The sequence below is a fragment of the Camellia sinensis genome, chromosome 9 (assembly GCF_055761805.1).
Source record: "Camellia sinensis isolate YWXY chromosome 9, ASM5576180v1, whole genome shotgun sequence".
Taxonomy (NCBI): Eukaryota; Viridiplantae; Streptophyta; class Magnoliopsida; order Ericales; family Theaceae; genus Camellia; species Camellia sinensis.
In genome coordinates, this window is record NC_138969.1 from 44,999,814 (window position 1) to 45,010,902 (window position 11,089).

Below are 11,089 nucleotides of genomic sequence, written 5' to 3' on the forward strand. Positions count from 1 at the left end.
TACTAAAAATATTTTATGGAAAAGCTTCTAAAACGCCAGAGAGGGAGGATGCCGGAGAGGGATTGAATTATATAGATTTGGATTGAATTTTATACTTTAATTTAAATATCTCCATCACCGTGTAAGTCATATTTCTTCATCTATTAGTTTGGATTTGTCTATTCCACTTTTGTACGGGGAGGAAATAATTCTCCTCGTATAATCCTGTTGACCAAGTCCACGCTCCTCTGTACGACGTCGCTTTGTCACCTGAAAACACAAACGTGAGCTAGCCGGCGGGTGGGTGCCGAAAACCTCTCCGATGCCTAAGTCAGAAAACTTGACAAATAGACAAAGCTCTAAATTCTCAGAAAGATTGTGTTCAATTACCTCCTCCAAGGTGATGCTTGTGAGCTTTTATAAGTTTCCCGTGGCACAATCCTAGTAGGACTTGTACTTCTCCATGCAGAGTCCTCCTAGGATTTCATTCTTCTAAGGATAATGCTTATCCTTTTACACCCTCCCCCTGCTTAAACCAAGTGGGATGATTTTCTCCATGGCCGAACTACCACATGACCGAAATAACACTGGCTATGCTGAGCCACATAGAAGGCCGAACTATCCTTAGCTCGGTCTTCTCTTCTAACTCATTACTTCGGCTGCCCTTGTTCAACCTTGGTGCGTTTAGATCAAACTTCCAAGTAGCAAGTTCTGACTGACCTAACCAGAGTATGTCACGACCGGACTAATTTCGAAGCCGGTCTTCCCAGAACATATTGCGACCGGACTAACTCTGAGACCGGCCTAACTCCGAGTTGCCTCTGGACCGGAGTAGCTTTACTCCTCCTTGGGCCGAAGCAACTATCTTTTCTTGAGCCGGAATAAACTCACCTCCTTGGGCCGAAGTAACTTTGTCTCCCCAAGGCCGGAGTAACCTTGCCTTCTAGGCCGGAGTATTCAGTACGGCCTTTTTACCTAGTCCTCTGCGTTTTGGGCCTCAAAACCCAACTCGAAGCTCGGCCCAATTTTTCCCAAAAATTACCCTCTCAACTTTGAAATTTTGTCATCTTAATTGAGCATCCTATTTAGCCTTTATTTTTATAATTGCAATTCAAAGAATTATGAAAAAAAAAGTTGTAGCGACAAATTTTAATTTTATCATTTTGAAATAAAAAAACTTGTCAAGGTGACTTATGTTTTTCACAATAAAAAAAAAATGCTTTATATTTTGAAAATGTCACTCTCACATTATTTTGGTTGATATAAATTTATGAAGTTTTCATTATTTATTTCTTAAAAATGTATTGGATATGGTGCACGCATTTATTTTGAAGTTGAAAAGAATATTAAGATCGCTTACAAAAATATCATTTTCCAAAAATGCATTGACATACAATCTTTTTGGATGACAACATGTATTATTCAATTATTGATATTTCTGTGACAACTATATGTATAAAGATCACAATCACTGCATTTGATTTTGAATTTTCAAAATTATTTTTTAAATTTTTAATACATATTTTTTCAGTTTTAATGAATTTTTTAATATTTTAATTTTTTTTTTCACTTTTTAGATTAACTTAATTTAGATGCAATTAAAAAGCGAAGAAATCTAAAAAAAAATTCAATAAATTAAAAAAAAAAACTAAATTTTTGTATTTAGTAAATTTGTAAAAAAAAAATCATAAATTTTGTATAATATTCGTTTGGAAACAAACTATTTGGCAAGGGCTTTTTCAGGCTTTTTTGGCTATTTTAGCCACAAAAAACAAAATAGGCTATTTTAGCCATAACAAACAAAACATCATATCCAACCTATAATCATTACATTCTTCTCTCACAAAAAAAGTCAAAAAAGCCAAAAAGCCAAAAAGCCCTTCCCAAACCAAGTTTTTTAGCCCAGGCTAAAATAGCCAAAAAAGCCAAAAAGCCAAAAAGCCACCCCACTTCCCAAACGGAGGCTATTTTAATAATTTTTTGACTTTTTACAAAAAGATGTGCAGAAAAGTAAAAAAAATGATTTGATAACTTATAATAACTTTTATCTTTTTGGCTAAAACTGAAAGTTACCAAATGAGTGAATCTAAAAGTTTTTTAAATTTTTTTTTGATTAGAATATTAAAAATGTTCACCAAAAATTAAAAAATTATTTTAAAAACTCAACCTCAATTAGACCTAAGAAAGCTCCACAAATTGATGCATAGACATGAGAACAAATCCATTTTATTATTAAGGGTAAATTATGTTTACATTCTTAAATTTTGTTTAAATTACTAATTATTTTTTGTAATTTTAAAAATTACAAATACGCTCTTATTAAAAAACTTATTTAACAAAATTAAAAGAAAAAATAAAATTTCTAACTATTTTTTATATAATAAAAAAATTGTCTAAATTATTAATTAAAATATATTTATGATATTATTAAAAACCGTTAATTGATTTAATAATTTTTTAATAAAAAATTTATTTGCTATACAATTCCAAATTTGAAGGGACAAAATTTAATTTTTATAATTACAAGAAACAATCCGTGTTATAAATAAACTTGAGAAATATATTTGTAATTATCCTATTATTAATGACATAAATATTAAGAGGAAAAAAAAAAAAATTCAACAAGTGGCACGCAAGAGGTTTAGATAGCACCATCAAATTATACGACCGATGGTTCACATCGCCGTCTGAAACAAAACGCACACGGCGCACGTTAGACAACAACGAATTCTTTCTATTTTTTCGATTACACAACATTATAATTACGTATATACTATGATACTATAAATGCATGATTAATTTCTCGGACAATTCGTCAAATACTACAACTTTTTTTCTACATATATACAAAGAAAATCTTAAGCCGTTTGATCTCAGATTTGTCCGAAGAAGAGTTTTGATTTCCACTCAAAAAACCCCAGATTTACGCGCAAAAACCTTGAAAACCATATCGGTTTCAGAGCTCTATACACACCAGTTTTGTTTGATCCGTGAGTGCTTCTGTGTTTCATTTTTGTACTACTAATGTGGGTTGAGTTTGGATTTTGAGTTCAATTCCATTGTGGGTTTTTGATTGGTCACTTTCTTTGTCTTTTCTTGATTGGTTGTTGTGCTTATCTACAGCTGATCTGTACTTGCTCTTTCAAATTCCATTGATTTGTTTATATACCCAATTGTAAAATAGAGAATTTTTATTGGGTTTTGAGTTCTAGACTTTGTGGCAGTGTTTTGCATTGGTGGGTTGGTGTAATTGGATTAGTTTAGTGGAAACTGAGTTGTGCCTTTAACTTTTGGGGCAATTTGGTGAACAAGGTCTGAATTTTGAAGTGAATTTAGGGAGTGGGGAAGAGGAATTACAGAGTTTGGTGTTGATGAGAGGTGGCGGTGGGAGATGAGAGAGGAAGCTGGGGGAGGATTGGGGGGACAACAATGACTTCAGTGTCATTGGGTCTTCGTAGTTCAGGAAGCAATGGATCATTGCAACAACAGGTTCAAAATGGTGTGTTGCCAATGCAGACACCGCCGCCACTTGCAGCCCGTAAGCCTTCTAAGATGCCCAAAGAGAAGGAGAGTTTGTTCTATTGGATCTGTAAACTTGCCGGCCGCAAGAAGATTGGAATGCTGCTCTTGTGTTTTGTTTCAGCTGCAATTTTTGTATGGGTATTAGATTTTGGCAAAGGTTTGATATCCCCTTTTTCTATACCCCTTTTCAATAGGTTGTGCGTTGTTTGATTTCTACTTAGAATTCATATATATATATATATATAGTGAGGAAGGTGGGAAAAGATTTAATATGAGATATTAGTTTTGAATGTTAAATGTTCTTGGGAATGATCATGATTATGATTCTGCCATTAATTTCTGCTTAACTGTTTTGAGTGGAGCTGGGGCACTTCATTTCTTGAGTGAATCTTATGAATAATCAGTGGCCCAAATTTTAATGTCTCATCAGATGATAATCAATGTAATCAACTTTTTTCTTTTCTTTTCTTTTCTTTTTTTCTTTTTTTTCTTTTTTTGTTTTTTTGGAATGAGGTTGGATTTTTATCTATCTGTGTTATGCCCTATTTGTGACCAAATTTAGTAATTGGAATGTCCATTTATTTTAGGTGAGGAGATTTCCCCTGAATGGGCTTCTGCCCCTTTAATCTTTACTTATGTTAATTACGACATTTCAACTTTGATCCAATGTATAATATAAGCCTTTGCCTAGTTTTTACTTTCCTCGATGATATATCTCAATTTAGATGTTGATAGGTTGTGTTTCATGTTCATTTGAGCAAATAAGTAATTGTGCATTTCCATGTGTATGCAGGTGAAGATGCACAGGAAAGTGACGGTATAGAGAGCATTAACAGAAACATGCTGTTGAATTTGAGCTATCCTGAATCTTCACCCATATATGGTGAAGAAAATAATGATGCAGTGAATAATATGGGAAGTAGCGACAGTCTATCACAACCTCTTCCTCCTCATCCTTATCCTTCGCCTACATTTTTTACAGGATATAATCTTCCTCCTGGGAATCCATGTGAAAGTTTCACATTGCCTCCCCCACCAGCCGATAAAAAAAGGACTGGACCACGTCGTAAGTTTGAGTTCCTATAAATTTTGGAGTTTCTATCAATTGTTTCTGCAAATTATAATGTCAACACACATAATTATGTTAACAAAAATACACAATGATAGTAACTAAAAAATACCTATTTTCGTACTAAGGATGTTGATTTATAACTATGAAGTTAATTTCGCTGATTTTTTTCCCCCTGACTTTCAGCATGTCCAGTATGTTACCTTCCAGTGGAAGATGCCATTGCCTTAATGCCTAAGGTCCCATCATTTTCTCCTGTACTTAAACAGTTAACGTATATTCATGAAGAAAATTTGACTAAGAGCGAGTTTGGAGGTTCAGAGTTCGGTGGATATCCTTCTCTGAGGCAGAGGAATGATTCATATGATATAAGAGAGTCAATGAGTGTGCATTGTGGGTATGATATTCTTTCCCAGGATGCTCTATCTGAAATAAACATTTGACCCCTAATGATTGTTTTCCTTTAAAAAATTTCCAGGTTTATCTTTTTCTCTTCTTCCTTTCTCTCTTTTTTTTTTTTAATGTCATTCACTGGTAAGAACACACAATATCTGTGTTCATTTTGCTTATTGATTGATACATATCTACACCAACAGATTTGTCAGAGGAAGTAAGCCTGGACGTAAGACAGGATATGATATTGATGATCCTGACCTCCTTGAAATGGAGCAGTGTCGTGGGATAGTTGTTGCCTCAGCAATCTTTGGTACAGCTCTTCATAAGCCCATTAAAAATTTCATTCCTATGTTTAAGCCTGTGGGTTGCTATTCTAATGAGTGTAGTCTTGACCAGGTGCCTATGATTTAATACAACAGCCAAAGAATATTAGTGAAGTTGCCAAGAAAACTGTTTGCTTCTGTATGTTTGTGGATGAGGAAACAGAAATATTTCTGAGAAATTCTAGTCTACTGGACAGTAGCAACAAGCATGGCTTGTGGAGAGTTATTGTTGTCCATAACCTTCCTTATACTGATCCTAGACGCAATGGAAAGGTAAAATTTTCAAATTGATCCAGTTCACACCTTAAATCTAGTTAAACTTTGGCTTATTTACTAGTAATAATTGCTCCTGCAGACTTTTTGTTTACAAAGTTCTTCTGTTTGGTCGATATTGTTTTAGAAGACAAATGCATGGGAAATACATATTGTCGAATGATACTGTTTTTTTCCCTTTTACATCACGAGTCATTCTTTTCTCAGATGAATTTGAGGGACATGTAGTTGAAGTAAGAAACACTTTCATTTAATAGATCATTAGATGTATGATCTATTAGATGTAATAGATCATTAGATGTAGTTGAAGTAAGAAACACTTTCATCACGAGTCATTCTTTTCTCAGCTTGAAATGGTTGCTGCGATATCATACCTTTTGACTCAACTCTACTCTAATACTTCTCATGCAAAGAGATACCTTGTTGCCATAGTAATAGTTTGTAACCAATTTAGTTGGGAGGAGTAAAATGAATGACCTGAGTCTTTACAGACTTCAACCAATTAACTATACAATAAAAGCTTAGCTGAAATTTGTATGCAAAACGTTAGACGGACAATTTGACATATCTGAGATATGAAAAATGAATTGTTTCCTTTTGAAATGGCACATTTATTGACATCATCAGGTAGTGCTTTAAAATGATTTGACGCAGTTTATACCTATTTCAGGTTCCGAAGCTTTTACTGCATAGGCTTTTTCCTAATGCCCGCTACTCTCTCTGGATTGATGGAAAACTTGAGCTTGTTGTGGATCCATATCAAATCCTTGAAAGGTAATTCTAATATTTTTTTCTTTTTCCTTTTTTTGTACGCAAAAAGGTAAAGAAGTTTTGCAAAAGCTTGGTCAAAACGATTTCCTAGTTCATGATATACTGGGTCTTGAATTGGATCAATTAGTTTTCCAATTGATCCCTCCAACACTTAATTTTCCATTTATTTAGTTTCTCTTCTCTTGGATTGTATCATGAGTGGGGTATGTCATTAGTTGCCATGCATCAGATGATGCGTTTCTGGGCACTTGCTAAAAGGTTAACCCCTAAATATATTGAATTTGGACCAGATCAGGGGTGATCTTAATCCTGTCACCTTGGTAAAATTGATTGATTGATCCAACCTGATAGTCTTCCAGATCAAACATCTATAAATCTTAACTTGGATTCACTAGAAACCGGACATCTGATCCAATAATCTGGTCTTACACAAGGGTTGTCCAAGCATTCCCCAAGTCATACTTGGATGTCAGGCTTCCCAGACCAAACAAAATCTCCTTGATGCTTTTCTAATGGTTGTTATGGACTTGGCTTGAGATTGGCCCACAATGCAAAGTCAAAGTTGTGGTTATTCCTTAGCTAATCAGTTGCTACTACCGTAGAATATTTTACTGGTCGGCTCTATTCATTCCTTTTTTCCTTCTTACTTTCCCTTTATATTCGTTGGGTACTTGCTTTTAGATTTCTTTCTTTTATGATATTGCTTGAGAGGGTATTTCATCCAAGAATTATTTTTGAGCAAAGATTTTTTTAAAATCTCATGGGGACTAAACTGGTGGTACTTTTTTATTGAAACATCTTACATTGTTTCATTCTGCAAGGGATTTAATGTGCTGCTTTGCTTTCTTGTGGGTCAACAGTATTTACCTTGTTGTCCTACTTACGATGCAACATTCGTAGAATATAAGTACAAATGTTGATTCTTATGCATAAGCTGCCCAACAAATAGGTTTATACTTTACTCTTTTCAACCTTGTGCCATGAATAGCTAGTAAAGAGTAAGTGATTGTATTCTATAAAAGGGTTCTGTATATCATCATCTTACCATTTTACCTTTGGGCAAATATGCATGCCAACACTAGACTGATAGATATGCCTTTTTTCCGTGAACTTTGATCTGCATTTACCCCCATAATTTTGTCATTTCAAGTTTGCAACTTATCTTCCAGGTTCTTGTGGAGGAAAAATGTCAGTTTTGCAATATCCAGGCATTATAAACGCTTTGATTCATTTGTAGAAGCCGAGGCTAATAAGGCTGCTGGGAAGTATGATAATGCCTCCATTGACTTCCAGATTAATTTTTATAGAAATGAGGGTTTAACCCCGTACTCTGAGGCTAAGCTTCCCTTAACAAGTGGTATGAATGTAATCTTTATCATCTTTTTCTTGTGTTGATTGCATTTTGTTTTTATGTTTGATATTGGTTTTTGTTATATGATCTGATTTGCAGATGTTCCTGAAGGATGTGTGATAGCAAGAGAGCATATTCCGATCTCCAACCTCTTCACTTGTCTTTGGTTTAATGAGGTTGATCGTTTTACTTCCAGAGACCAGATTAGTTTTTCTACTGCAAGGGACAAGATTATGGCAAAGACAAATTGGACTATCAATATGTTTTTGGACTGCGAAAGGCGGAACTTTGTAGTTCAGGTAAAAAAAAATTCTTTTTTTCAGCTTATACATTAACAAGAAATTGTAGCCCCTGATAAAGATAGAAATCATAGGGACTTGCTTGCTTCTTTTTGATACATGACTGCTTCGATTATCATGTGTTCATTAGTAAGTTTATCAAGGGTGGATATGGTTGTGGAAAAATTGAGTCGCTCCGTTTTGTTTAATACGCTACACATACAAGCACGGTTTTCCATGTAAATGACATCCACAAGTGATCTAAAAATCTGGGAACTTGTTATCTAATTTTAATTGAGGCAATGGTTCTCATTTTGCTTCCATTGCTTCATGCTTGATTTTGTGTTTTTATTTTTAAATCATTGGGGAAAACAACAGTTTTTTCTACTTATAGTGATTCGTAAGCATTTTTTATCATAAGTTTCTCTAATTCTTGTTCTTAGAGATCGTTCTTGCTTTCTGTACAACCTTTTCGATTTTTTGTATTTGTTTCAAAATTTCGAAAGGGCTTAAGTGAAGCTCGCTTCGAGGCTTGGTTAAGGTAAAATGCATCGAGGCTTTAATTTTTAGGCAACACTCCCCACAGGCTTGGGCATCATAGTATGAGGCATGCACCTCACTTGCGCCTTGTACACCTTTCGTTCACAAGCATGTTGTCTTGAACTGTTGTTAATCTCAAGTAACTAAAAAAAAACTAAAACTTGTTTTGTAACTACATTCTATGAAAAAAATCAATTAAATGACCAACCAAGAAAAAATATAAAGTTAAAGCTCAAGTGAGAAACTTGATAACAATGTCAATTTCACCTTCAATAAGGGCAAGCTTCCATCCTTGCAGTTGACGCCTTGGGGGAAGAAGTGCACTTTTTGCCTTTTTAATTTTTTTTGTTATTTTAAAATATTTTATTTATTTATTAAATATAAAAATTTAAAATTCAAAATTCAAAATTCAAAATGCTTACAGCTCGCCTTGCCTCATAAGTGACAAATCACCTTGCGTACACATTCGCCTTTAAAAAACATTGTTTTGTGTCTGACCACAGTACCGTGATATTGTTTCCCATCATGTTCCATTTTCACTTGTGTTTCTAGTGGCCAGATTAAATGTATGCAATTCAACTACTTTATAATCCATACTCTTTCCATTTATCGATTCAATTGAAAATTTTCACTTCTGATATCTCTCTCTCTCTCCCTCTCTCTCTCTCTCTCATTGTACTGTCAATTTGTATCTGCTTGCAGGGGTACCATAGAGATGTTCTTGAGCACTGGGCTCCTCCGCCTCCTGCTGGTGCTATTGCTGTTCATCCTCCACCACCTTTTACTGATGAAGAACCAAATAAAACATCATCTGAGATTTTGACGGGAGGTATTGTTGTACGTACTCCAATTAAGAAGACCCCAACGAAGCGTGGGAGAGAAAGGAAATCAAAGCGTCACCGCAAGGTTGCTGCCGGTGCCAGTAATAGGGACACCAGTGCAAGTTAAAGATTTATTTACACAAATTTTTACTTTTCTCCTTCCCCATTTAAAATCATTCATTATGGGGCTGGGAATGTGAGCAATATACAAAGTGTTGTAGTTGTGTTTCAACACACAACAGTGTCAATTTTTTTTTCAAGTGTCAATTTTATCCATTTTTTGTTGTATATATATATATATATATTTAAGTTCCCAATAATTGTTACATGGGTTGCTGCCATTTCTTATATGGGGTAGCCCATTTTGTTGTTTTACAGTAATATTATATTGGATCTCAATTAGTCAATTTTAAAGTTTATTTACATCATCAATGAAATTGTTGAAGTTCATTTTCTCAAGTGTGAACTCTTTCATTTCAGTTATTGTATGTTCCATTTATTGTGGCAATGAGAGTACCGATTTAGGTGGATGATAAGAGTTGGTTGTGATGATTTAATTATGGTATGGTGTTTTCATTGAGGTACGAAGTCTTATAATAAAATAAAGGGTAAATTAAGTTTGATTAAAATACAAATCGTCTTTTATGGTTTTGAAAATTACATTTCACCTCTTGAAGTTTTTAATTTCATAACAAATCGCCTATTTTATTAATAAATTATCAAGTTAATTAACAATTTTTAATGATGTTAAAAATATGTTTCAATTAATAATTTAGGTAATTTTATTATTGTATAGGAGAGTAATTATGAATTTTATTTTTTTAGCTAATTCTGTTAAATAAAAAATTCTAATATGGGAATATTTGTAATTTTTCAAATCACATGAGACAATCTGTATTTTAATTTACCCTAAAATAAATCATGGGGATTTTTATTGATAAATCTCATTTAGAAGTGTTTTAACCTAAGAAATCCATGAATGAATTTTTTAATCCATTTAGTCTCATGTATGTATAGTTTTATTCTATAAAGTCATTTTTCTTGATTTACACTATTTTCTTAGACACTTATGCCCTTATATTGTTAATCATATTATTTAATTTTGATGATGTCTAAAATATATTAGTTAATATACATATTATTTGACACAAATTATTATCTTTTTAAAATATATATATTTGTTAAATATTATTTAAATAAAATAATATTATCTTTTTAAAATATCTATGTTAAATATTATTTTAAATATTTTCAAAAACTTTACTATTCACTTTTTGAAAAATAGGGTTAATTACTATTCATCTTTTGACAAATCGATTAATTATATTATTTTGAAAAAATAGGGTTAATTACTATTCATCTTTTGACAAATCGATTAATGATATTATTTTGACAAAAATGATTGATTGGTTGTATTATTTTGACAAATTTGATATTTATGGGTTGTCTTTTTTTGACAAAATTAATATGGAGTGGTAAAATATATTTAGTTTAAAATCTCTACAACATATACAATATTTTAAAGAGGACATATATTTTCAGATCCATCATAAATATAATTTATAGAGATTTTTCTGTATGCAAAATTTTGATCAGAACTTATATAACATTATATGCAGAATACATCACGTGCGCTATTAAATTTTTTACATTACATTGATTATATCATATCACACTACACTACATTGATTATATCATATTATAATTAAACAAGAAGAAAAAGATGGAGTTATATATATATATATATATATATATATATATATATA

At 32.8% G+C, this 11,089-nt stretch overlaps 1 protein-coding gene across 2 annotated transcripts; it reads left to right on the forward strand.

Annotated features, from left to right (window-relative positions):
• Positions 1-2,629: 2,629 nt before the first annotated feature.
• LOC114257293 (putative hexosyltransferase MUCI70) lies at positions 2,630-9,782 on the forward strand. 2 transcript variants are annotated; one of them, XM_082886749.1, is made up of 9 exons: positions 2,630-3,658; positions 4,295-4,567; positions 4,757-4,967; positions 5,167-5,276; positions 5,363-5,562; positions 6,233-6,336; positions 7,503-7,690; positions 7,784-7,983; positions 9,205-9,782. In XM_082886749.1, exons 1-9 carry the CDS (start codon positions 3,409-3,411, stop codon positions 9,448-9,450), a joined length of 1,782 nt encoding a protein of 593 aa, XP_082742875.1. In that variant the 5' UTR covers positions 2,630-3,408; the 3' UTR covers positions 9,451-9,782. The 2 variants fall into 2 exon arrangements, with proteins under 2 accessions (XP_082742875.1, XP_028052857.2); XM_028197056.2 differs by having other exon boundaries at positions 2,749-2,969.
• Positions 9,783-11,089: the final 1,307 nt, after the last annotated feature.

Bases quoted from the DNA above. Each gene is read 5' to 3' on its own strand.
- LOC114257293 (XM_082886749.1), top strand. From the start codon at position 3,409: ATGACTTCAGTGTCATTGGGTCTTCGTAGTTCAGGAAGCAATGGATCA. The intron at 4,568-4,756 runs GTAAGTTTGAGT...CCTGACTTTCAG, and splicing joins AAAAAGGACTGGACCACGTC to CATGTCCAGTATGTTACCTT. The intron at 7,984-9,204 runs GTAAAAAAAAAT...ATCTGCTTGCAG, and splicing joins GGCGGAACTTTGTAGTTCAG to GGGTACCATAGAGATGTTCT.